The sequence below is a fragment of the Crocuta crocuta genome, unplaced genomic scaffold (genome assembly GCF_008692635.1).
Source record: "Crocuta crocuta isolate KB4526 unplaced genomic scaffold, BGI_CrCroc_1.0 scaffold452, whole genome shotgun sequence".
Taxonomy (NCBI): domain Eukaryota; kingdom Metazoa; phylum Chordata; class Mammalia; order Carnivora; family Hyaenidae; genus Crocuta; species Crocuta crocuta.
In genome coordinates, this window is record NW_027528851.1 from 34,602 (window position 1) to 46,616 (window position 12,015).

The 12,015-nt window shown below is 37.0% G+C and overlaps 1 protein-coding gene across 1 annotated transcript in view; it reads right to left on the reverse strand.

The window, feature by feature from the left end:
* Positions 1-12,015, reverse strand: part of CFTR (CF transmembrane conductance regulator) — a 164,685-nt gene that overhangs the window by 6,326 nt on the left and 146,344 nt on the right. Inside the window, exon 24 of the mRNA XM_077756020.1 lies at positions 6,289-6,378. Within this exon, the coding sequence (XP_077612146.1) occupies positions 6,289-6,378 (90 nt within the window). The remainder of the gene's footprint in view (positions 1-6,288; positions 6,379-12,015) is intronic.

The window sequence follows — 12,015 nt, forward strand, 5'->3', positions numbered from 1 at the left end:
TCTTTTTTTTTTTTTTTTTAAGAGAGGGAGAGAGTGTATATGTGAAGGTGGGAGAGGGGAAGAGGGAGGCAGAGGCTGAGAATCTTAAGCACACTCCATGCTCTGTACAGAGCCTGATGGCACAAGGCTGGATCTCACAAACTGTAAAATCATTACCTGAGCCGAAATCAAGAGTTGGATGCTTAAATGATTGAACCACCCAGGCACCTCTAAAATTAGAAGTTTCTTAACACTGGTAAGGATTTTTTTTTAATTTTAAGGGAAATTAACCATCAAAGAAAAGCACGGATTACATGGATGTTAACAAGACTTAGTGAGGTGATCGTTTTACATTGTGTACAATTTTCAAGTCACCATATTGTACACTTCAAACTAATACAGTGTTATATGTCAATTATACTTCAAATAAAAAAATAAAAGCACTGATTAAAGATTGGAGCTCTGAAGTCAAACAAAAGTGGCTTTGAACCTACACTTCACCCATTTGCTGATGCTATCAGATGTGTTACTGTAAGTCTTATTTACCTCACTTGAAAAAAATGAGGAAATTAATAGGATAGACTTCAAAGGACTGTACTGAGGATTAAATGAGATAATTTGTGGGAAAAGTTGCTACAGAACATGGTACATGGTAAGTACCTAATCCATGCTAAATATTAGTAGTGTCAGAACTTGGGAAATCCCAAGGACATGGACCTGGTCAGGTAAACACTATCCTGGTATGACGACAAGATTAGTTTGATGTCACAAACCAAAATCTGTAAGATGTTTCCTTCGCAAGTTGCCTTGGGAAGTAAGTTAGCAGGAAGTACTGCAATACTATTAATTTATATCATACCTCTAATAATGAAGTTGAGAGTTCGGTAAAAATCTGGTGGTACAGTATTCTCCTCTAGACCAACCCCAATCATACTCTAATTTCAAGCTACCTTTCTAAATTACATTTTGCATGTGTTTTCTCTCAACAGAAACTATTTCTTAAGTAAATAATTAAGTACCTAAATATTTATCACTGTCAATATTTGGAGAACAAAATTATAAAAAATAAAAGACAGACAGACCAAGCTAGGGTATATTTTGCAATATTCCTATCTCACTGTTTTACTCACTATCAAGTAGAGTAAAAAAAAAAAAAATCTCAAATCATATTCACTAGAGAAAGATCAACATGACTTAGTAAAACTTTAGGTTTTGAAGTAAGTGAACATTGAACAAATTTATCAATTATCTATTTCCTGCCAGATATTTTCATAGGTTTTGGGGAGAAAATGGGAAGCAAGACAGACTAATAATTGTTTTTTAAAAGATACAAAGTTATTATTATATATCTATGTGTAACCAACTTTATGTGATGGTTAAGAATGGCTTAAGTTAGCCTACTGATGATGTGAATGTAAATGACTGCTCAGTCATGCATTCTGTAATAGACTTTTAATGAGGGTTTATTAAATTCCAGGTACTATGGCAGATGTGGGGATTCAAGATGAATAACACTAGGCCCTGCCTTGAAGAAGAAACTCATGGTCCAGATATGGAAAAATATAATAAGTAATAAATTATTGTTTGAAGAGCTGTGGGGAAAAAATAAAAAGACTGAAACAGTAATTGTTGATTTAGCAGAACTCTTTATATGTTAATGTAAATACGTTAATATGTATGTATATATTCCAAATATATTATTTGCATATATGTCACAAATTATTCTTCAGTATATTAAAAATGAATATAAATTTTAGCTTATCTCTGTCCAAACTAAGGTAAATTAAGATTTTCTAGAATCTAAATGTTTCTAATTATTTTTATTCCAACTTGGCATAAAAAATAAATAAAAGCATCAATAGTTTGTGGATATGAAGAACTTTACAACAAAAGAATTTGCCAGGCTTATGCAGTTGAGTTAGTCAATCATATGTATTTACAAGAAAAAATTTTGGTTTGTGACATATCAAACAAAAAAAAAATTATTAGAGTCTGTAAAGGACCAGACATTCTCTTCAAAATGTTGACTTTTGCTATTGTACTCTGGAATGTTATTATGGAGCAAGAGTTTGCTCTTGTGCCAAGAAAACACAGGAACAAACCCAGAAAGTAAATTTTGGTTGGGCTGCTTAGTCCATTCACAGGCAGTTGCAAAAACAGACCCTCTCAACTCCCTTAGACAATTTTTTTGCTACTCTGCACATTTTCCAGGGCAGAGTTTCCACTTAAAAGTATGCTGTCTCTGCTATTTAGCTTGCTCTTTTTTTAAGTTTGTTTACTTACTTATTTATTTATTTATTGAGAGTGAGAGAGAGAGAGAGAGATAGCATAAGTGGGGGAGGGGCAGAGAGGTATAGAGAGAGAATCCCAAGCAGACTCTGCACTGTCAGCATGGAGCCCGATTCAGGGCTTGAACTCATGAACCACAAGATCATGATCTGAGCCAAAATGAAGAGTCAGACACTTAACCAACCAAGCCACCCAAGGGCCCCTACCTTGCTCTTTAAAATAACTTACCTATCAGTGTGTTAGGAAGGGATTTATTTTATAAGTTATCTATAAAGCAAACAATTACCAAAAAAGCTTTCATTCTAAAACCAACAGATGCATTGCTTAGACCATGGATAAGTAAGAAAGCTCGCTGTTGTAAAAGCTTGTGAACCAGAAGTCAAAGGATGCACCTGTTCCAGCATCTACCAAGCCCCTCTGACTTCTCAAGGCTCAGGGTGCTCAACGCTAATGGCAACACCTGTCACAAGGCTATCTTCATGACAGACCACATATGAATCATTTGTTTATTCACTTAAATGAATCAAATCATTCATTTAAAAGTGAATTAAGTCACTTATTTATCCAATCAACCAATATTTATTGACCACCATCCGCATTGCAACACTAACGGAAGCACTAGAAATCCTGCAGTGAATGGGACATCATTCCTGCCCTCAAGGGACTTAAAATCTGATGGGGGACATGAGCAAGTTAAGAAGTAAGTCTGTCCCATGTGAAGAATGCTATGAAAGGGCTGGAGATATAGGGACACACCTAGGAGGTGTGAGCATCAGAGCGGTTTCTAGAAGAAGTGATATGCAAGAAGAGACCGAATGATGGGTAGGAGCAGGCAGTAAAGGGCTGGCAGGATTTCCCAGGTACAGAGAACAGCATGAGAAAAAGCCTCTGGAGAACAGAAAGCACGTAGTGCTTTAGAGGAACTGGATCATGGTAAGCAGGGGGAGGCTAGGGCATGATTTTAGAAAGGCAAGCAAAGATCAAAGCATGAAGGACTTTGGAAGCCACCTTAAAAAGTGTGGACTTTGTCTAAAGGAAATGAAAGAGCCACAGGAGGGAAAGAAACAAGAGATTGGGTACAGGGTTATAAAGGATCCTTAAAGCTAGAGCTCCAAAGAGCAGAGTGAATTACAGGAAGCCAATGAGAGGGAAACCAGCTAGGAGCCTAAACAATCATGTAAGAGTTAGTAGTGGTGTTAGATGGGGATGGAAACATTCTAGATATTTCCAAGAGACAGCATTAACAGGACTTGATAGATGGAGACAGGTGAAGAAATTGGGAGTCAAGAATAAGTTCCAGGTCGTGGCTTTGAGCAACTAGAGGGTGCTTATTCCATTTGCTGGAAGTAAGAACATAGGATAGTTGTATGCATGGGGGAGATAAAGTAACTATAGAAACAAGTGCTTGTCCATGCTGAGATGTCAGGTAGGGAGCTGACAGGAAGATTTGGGAGTCATAAGTATATAGGTATTAGTTAGAGCCAAGAGGTTGCATCAAATTTCCCAGGAAGAATGAATATAATAGGACAAAATTAGGATTCTGTCAAACATCAACATTTAAGAGATGGCCAGATAAAGATCAAATGGAAAGAGGATCATAATAGCTAACAGTCAATTAATGCCTACTATTTGCCAGGCACTATGCTTGCCAATTATATGTGAAAGCCTGAAAAGTTTCAATAACTCTACCAATTTATTGAGCCACAATGTTAGGCATCAATTTTTTTTTCCCTTGGGATTCAGTCTCTTGAAATTCTCTTTGGTCTACACAACTGATAAAGTCAGTGCTCCTGGGGAGAAGCTATCTGGCCCTAAGTCATTTGGGGATGGGGAAATTACACCATCTCAGTTCTAGGTCTTAAATAGAAACTCTCTTTCCTTCCTTTAGACTTGCTTTAAATTCATCCATTGAATGATGCAGCTCAGCATGGCAAGATGAAGGTGTGGGCCTAGAGCACAAAGGGAAAGGAAGCTGTTTGTGCTAGCTTAGCTTCTAAGTCTTAGAACTAGTAACAAGGCACGATCGTCATGGCTTCACAAAATCTAACCCAGATGAGAAAGAATATAGTTTCACTCTGGAGCATGGGGCCAAATGCAAGGTAGGAATAAAGTGTCTTGGCCTGGTGTTGTCATCATGTGTACTTCTGATTTTTATCTGGAGGAAAGGAGAATTATGAAGGAGGCACTGTTGAGATAAGATTCAGGTGTTGGCTATCAGCTCATTTCCCTCTATTGATACAAGTCACACCAAGGTCACAGACAGGACTAGATGAGATGCCATTTGTCCTGGTTTGCCCCCAGACAATACTGGTTTCTGTCTTTTTGTCCTAGTATACTGTCCAGTTTAGAAACTGACATACCCCAAAATGTTCCTGTTTGAATAAATTATATGATCAACCATATGGTGGAACAAAAGCCTAAGACTTGTAACTTTTAAACTAATGCTTTTCTGCTTATCTGCTTCTGTAGGCTGTTGCATATTTGCATCTATCTTTGAGCCTCCTCAACAGAAAGCTATCATTACTATTCAAAGCACATGATATAAATGTAAGGACAGCATCATTATCTCCATTTATGAATAGCAAGGTATTTAATCAGTAAAAAATCAGTAAATATGAGCTGATCAAATGAAAATCTAGACAGGTAAAATCTGTGAATTATATTGGTGTTTAAAATGTTAAGCATGTCTTCTAAAATTTCAGATTATTTTTATGATCCTGATTTCCTGTAAATTTTATTGTGACTTGGCAGTAGTTGCAGACTTTATAAAGTCTAACGTCTTTCTTCCCCAGTTTCTGTCCCAACACACTGTGTTCCTATAGCTTATTCTCTGAAGTCACATCAAAGCTCTTAAAATGTGTCACTTGCAATTTAGTTAATGTTTTCTTTAAAACCCTTGTTTCTTGGGTAATAAGGAAACTTTGATAATAAAAATAGTTAATCTAAGTGTATTTTATGAGGGGCATAGAAGGTTGGGCACCCAGTGGGTAACTGTTTAACACTTACAAGCATGTCAAAGCTCCTTACAACATCTACTCTGCAGGGAGGAACAAAAGGGAAGAACATTTGGTATAAACAGAACTGGGCTACAATAAAAACCAAAACTATGGGAAATGGTGGAATAAAGTTCTCAAGACCTTTGATTCTCATTGTTCTTAGGCCCCATAATTACAGTCTGCCACCAACCAATGTGGGCTTTGGACGTAAACCTCAAATTTAATGAAACAGAATAGTTTATGTTCCCTTTTTCTTTCATATAATGCCTCTATGTCCAAGAATGGTTATCTGTTAAGGAAACCAAGAATTTCACTCCCTGTACCCTAAATTCTTCCATAGAGTGCCTTAAACTACAATGAACCACCTATTGGGTAAATACAGGGTATTATTTAGGAATTTTGATTCCATTTTAATCCATCTGTTTCCTATGTGGTCCTATTGACCTCAAGGTGTCACATCTTGGTCATGTGACTTTTTGCCTGAAAAGGCTCATGGCCACATACCCTGAAAGCAACTGATTCCTCATGATTTCTAGAAAAGATGACAGCCATTTGCAGAGCTCCAGAAGCAACATTATCTATCTCTCTGTGCTAAACCCATACTTCCTAGAAAAGTATATCATGTCAAAAACCAAAGCTTCTCCTTGTGCTGGGAATGCTTTCAGAACCCAGACAGAAAGTGGATGAGAAGGTATAGAGAGATGACCCTTTGAATCACAACTAATCCTGGAGCCCTGTAAGGTGACTGGATCTCTCCCAGCTTGTGTATCATTGATATACACTGGTAGGGAAGAAGGCCAAAGAAATGCTACCTCAGGGGCCTTTGACTTGGGAGACTCACCACAGAGGAAGGGGTAGGTCTAGTCCAAAGTACTGGGGGCTCCAGGTATGTTAGTGTTTTCCACTTTAAAGTTATACATACACATACATGCATAAAGGTAAGTGTGTAAAACTATCTCAGCTATGATAACCACTCTTGTGTATGAGCTACCTTTTTCAAAACTATTTCAGTTAGCATCCTTACCTCATCTGCGACTTTCCATATTTCTTGATCATTCCACTGTCCATAGGGATCCAAGTTTTTTCTAAATGTCCCAGAAAATATAAATACTTTCTATAGCAATAAAGAGAAAAAAGAGAAAAGTATGAATAATCTATCTTTGCATGTTTCTTTTTTTTTTTTTTTAATGTTTATTCAGTTTTGAGAGACAGAGAGAGCATGAGCAAGGGAGGGGCAGAGAGAAAGGGCGACAAAGAATCCAAAGCAGGCTCCAGCCTCTAAGCTGTCAGCGCAGAGCCCGATGCGGAGCTCAAACTTAAACTGTGAGATCATGACCTAAGTGGAAGCTGACCACCCAACCGACTGAGCCACCCAGGTATCTCCTCTTTGCATGATTCTATTATTTTATTGCAAAATACTTCAAGCAGAAAAAAATACCTTAAAATAACAACAAATGTCCATGTACTCACCATCCAGTTTTCTTAAATTTTAAAATTTTAACATAGTTGTTTTGCATCTTCTTTAAAGAAATAAAACATTACAGCCACATTAGAAGTCCCTTGTGAACACTTATCTAATCTCAACATCCTTAGGTTAAGGAAATTGAGACCATTGAAAGTTATGGGAAATTAAAACTCTGTTTTATTCCAGCACTTTGCCTTATCATAGGCAAATATAAAATTGAACAGTTAAAATTTATGTTTATGAGTTATAAATAGCTTGTTAGAACAAATTCCTATTTTGTTCATGTGTTTTCCTCAGATTCCTTGGGTAAGCCTAGCTTCCTACAGGGTTTTGAGATTGTATGAATTTACACACACTTATTTAAACACACGTGTCCATCTGGCCTATGAACCAAGGCACACCTCTACTTGTGCAACCAGGAGAAAGCCACCACTTAGACATCAGTGAAAAAGTGGAAATCAAATATCTGTTTAACTGAATTCACGTAATGGATGAGGTGGATCCCGCTGAGATAAAATGACAATCTAATTCCTTGCAAGGAGTATTGCAGAGCTATCACCCTGAGACACTAGACACTCTCTTGCCAAGTCAATGTCTACTTGGGTCTGCCTGTGTGGCTAAAAAAAAAAAAAAAAAGTGTTTTAAGAAGAAAAATAGTGTCCCACTGACCCGTATTGATGCAGCAGTACTACTAATATTTCATCCTCTCTGTGCATATGGGTGAACTGAAAAATACTCTTGATGTTAACACTCAGAATGATTTTTTTTTCCTTCACCCTTTTTCTTTTGCCTTTGGTTAACATCTAGTAAAGAGAATTAAGAACTAAATGTTCTGAGGTCTGAGTTTTTGCAAATTGCCTTACACTGAGAAAGAAAGTTCAGTGCCTTTCTGATCTATAAGGAACTGGACAAGAAAGGTGGGCTCCAGATTAATGGTGTCTGTACCTCTTGGCAGAACGAGAGTATTCCCACTGTGGCAACCAAGTTCAAAGAGGATCACATCAGCGACCTCATTCTCTAGGGCACAATTTATAGCTTAAAGAACAAACTTGTACCAAATATCTCAGGAACCTTCTGGTGAGAGCAACAAGAAGACTTAATGCTGGTATTCTTAACCTGCATCAAAATCATCTTCCTTAGGGGCACTTATAATGCTTTACACAAGTGGATACAAGGGGAGAATATATGACTCATAAGATCCTAAGATATGATGGATATATTTGTGCATCGTCCTACAAGCTTCCCAGTAAATGAAAGTCATGTCCAAATAAAGGAAGTAGACAAAGGGTATTATCAGGGATTTATGATAAACTAAGAATTAAACAAGAATTGGCTCTGAAAATTCAAATCAATTCATTACTTAGGCAACTGGGTTGATTTATTACCTGAAGCTCAAAGGCTTACCAGGGGAGTTTTGCTATTTACTATTCCTTTACATTTTTTCTATTAATATTGTGGTTCTTTATATAAAAAGTTTCTAGCATTACCAAGAAAGACCCATAATAACTGTTAGGGTTTACCAAGTATCAGACAATGTATTACATGCTTTGCAGAAGTTATCTCCACTGGAAACCAAGCAGCTAGAACACAGAGCTTCATTTTATGGCAGGTTTACCATATGCCAGGTAAGTATCTCTACATATATTATCTCTTTTCATCTTCACATCAGCCTAATGAAATAAATTCTATTACTTCACATGAAGAAATCACAGCTAGGAGAAGTTGTGACTTTTCCAACATCATTTAGCTGGATTCAAACCCAAGGGTGTTTGTTTCCAAATCTGTTCCTTATCACTACAGCAAAATGTCTCAAGTTCTATGCTGACCAGTTTTTATTCCTGATCTGGAGCTCAGGAATGATTAAGGTTGGGCAGGAGCAGCCCAATGGGTCTATAAAGAGGCGAGCAGTCTCAGCAGCACAGTCTTTGTTTAAGTACTGCTAGCCATCTCCTGGCCAGAAGCTCAGTTCCTGCACTGTAAATGGAGAGGTTTGCTTCCTCTTCCTAGGCAGGGCCTGGGTTGAAGGGTTTTATATGGGCTACAGTGTCTTTGTAACCTTCAAGGATATTTACACATCCAGTGGAACAGGACAATAGGAAATTTTACCTTGGCCAAATGGGATAATATATGTCATTATTCTGGAGTACCATGGGTGGAGGCCGAAGGTATCATAACAACAAAGCAGACACAGAAGTATTAAAGGCAACGTGGCTTGCAAAGATGCTGTAACAATGCAGCTCTGGCACAGTAAGTATATCTACAAACAGGAACCCAAGCTCTTTGAGCCTCAGTGTTCTCACTATAAAATGAAGAAATGCCATCTTTCTTCTCAAACCTATTCTACCTGTAGGCGTTCCCATTTTGATAAATGTACAGCAACTTCACTTCCTCAGTCTAGAAACTTTGGAGTCATACATAATTTATCTTTTTCCCTGATCCTCCCAAATGGAATCAATCATCAGTCCTGTGGATTTTCCCCCCAAATATATCTCAAATCCAGTTATTTCTCCAGCCCTACTGCCACTGTATAGTTCAAAACACCAATATCTCTCTCTGGAACACCATAAGAACCTCCTAATTGATTTCTTTCTTCTCACTCTCGCCTCCCTCCCAGTCTACTTTTAATTAGCCACCGAAGCAACTGTTACACATATAAACTGGATTATGTTGTTAACCTTTTAAAAAACCTTTGGCTTTCCATTATGCTCAAGACAAAATATAAAACCTTTAAGATGGCCTACAACCCTATATGATTTAGCCTCTTCTACTTCTTCGGGATCATTTAGTGCCGTGCTCTACCCTCTTCTCTTTTCATCCCAGCCACATGGCTTTATTTCACTTCCCCAGTTTCCTTACATATTCTTTCTTCCTGCCTAAGAATCTCATCTTATACATTCTTTTCATGGCCAACTACATTCTTAAGGCCTCAAATTAAATGTCACTTCCTCAGAACTATCTATCCTGATCCTCAAAACCAAATAAGGCACCCAAAATATGATACATAACACATCTATTTTACTTCCAGAGCTTTATTTCCAAGTAAAAAATATAAAAACATCACTCAACATATTATTTTTCTTCATTTTAGAAGAAGAGATACTGCAACCTATAATCTTTAAAGGAAATACTAACTACCCATTAAAATTTGATCTTTCTATATAATTCTTGAGAAATGGTACACCTAATTTTTTTCTCATAATACCTTAATAATTTATATTAATACTTATCAAGTATCAACACTAGCAATATGTTACATGTTAATTTTATTTAAAATAGATATATGTTCAAAATTGTGAAGGAATAAAGCTGTAGAAATTGAAAAAACGTGGAAATGCAAAAATCTTAGTGACTTTTGCATTTGATACTATGCTGAAATTCTGTAGATCTTTTGTTTACAGTTTACTGTCTAGCATTCAAGTAATGCCTTAATTTTAATTAAAAAAAATCAACTGAATGTACTGGTTCAGTTATAATTAAATTTCATACAATTCACTAAACATTTCATTCCTGTCTTATAAATAGTATCTCTTCCTTTCAGGGGCACCAGCAGGTGTCTTAGTTCTGTTTTCTAAACTGTTTGAAGTTTCCACAAAGGCATCTCTAAAGCTGAGAGGTCCTTGGAGGTCACCTATGTCCTCTTTCCTGGTTTACAAATGAAACAGCCAAGCCCCGAGAAGTGATGTGGGTTGGCCAAGGTGACACAGGCATATTGTATAGCAAAAAATAGACCTGAAACTAAAAATCACAATGATCCTCTCTTTTAAGAAACTGTTCACCAATAGGAAAATGAGGATGTGCAAATATTTGATATTTATTTAATGTCAGGTATGTATGGCATAAAGAGCAATTCTTGGGACTCAAGGAAGAATAAAGAGAGGACTATTGTTCACCAGCTGACTAATCTCTTTCCTAAAGCTGATTCCTCAACTTCTCCTCAGTGCAGATAGCCAAGCCTATATGGGGCACTCAGAGCTGGTCACATATCACCTCAGAAGGCAGTATGCTTTAATCTTGGATATCAAATGAAAAACAAAAGAGCAGTTCAGATTTCACAGTTATTGAATATAGCATAAATTAAACAAGTGGGAGGAATAACTCCTTATCCTTATGTATACAGTGCTGTTGTTTTGGCAAGAAGCGCCATATATATACATATATATGGCCAAAACAAAGCAGCACTGTGTATATATATATATATATGTATATATATACATGTAACACCTATAATTCTATTAAAATGTGGCCCCAATGCTTATTAGCATCACAGTGGCTGTGACCTTTTAGCAATGCCTGCAAGATTGTATTATAAATTGGATCTGTACAATACAAATCCATTTAACTTGAACAAATCAAGATTCTAAGGTTGTATTATAGAATATATAATGTATGTCGAAAAATAAGTGTTCTTTGGCTTTTAATAATATCCATTAACGATAACAAGGTGAATGAAGTATTAGTCAAAAATACTTAAGATTTTGAATAGAGACTAATTTTATAATGTTAATGTACATATCATTTATTTATATGTAAATGACTGCATGTCAGATGTTCAAATATTTGTTTCCTGTAAAGTCATTTTATGTTTCACAACCTTTTATACTAAAACTTTCCAGTATATACTTTTTTAGAGACAGTATTTTAAAAAATGATTTCCAGGTCTCACAAAATTATTAAAAATTTAAAATTTTTAGGCTCAGATACAGTAAAGTTGTGTTGTGCTATCCATACTAGTTAATTTTCTCTTCCTTTTCTTTTAATTTTTTTAAATATCTATTTTTGAGAGAGAGAGAGACAGACAGACAGAGCATGAGCAGGAGAGGGGCAGAGAGAGGGAGACACAGAACCCAAAGCAGGCTCCAGGCTCTGAGCTGTCAGCACAGAGCCAGATGTAGGGATTAAACCCACTAACCATGAGATCATGACCTGAGATGAAGTCAGATGCTTAACTGAGCCACCAGCTGCTCCTTTTTCTTTTTCTTTTCTTTCTATTCCTAAGCAAACTCTACCAAAATAGGGCTCAGACTTAGGACCCTAAGATCAAGAGTGGCATGCTCCTCTGACTGAGCCATCCAAGCACCCCTTCTCTTCTCCCTTGAATTCAGCACTTCACCCTTACTGTCTTTTCACAACAGTCCAGGCTCTTACCACATCATAGCTGGAGAGTTTCTCAGCCCATCTCCCTACCTCCCATGCTGCCTCCTGAAAGTCCATTCTCCACACGTGGCTAGCAGCAGTGTACCCTTTTGCCAACCCTTCACCATCCTCTTCAATTCATTCCTTACTAGG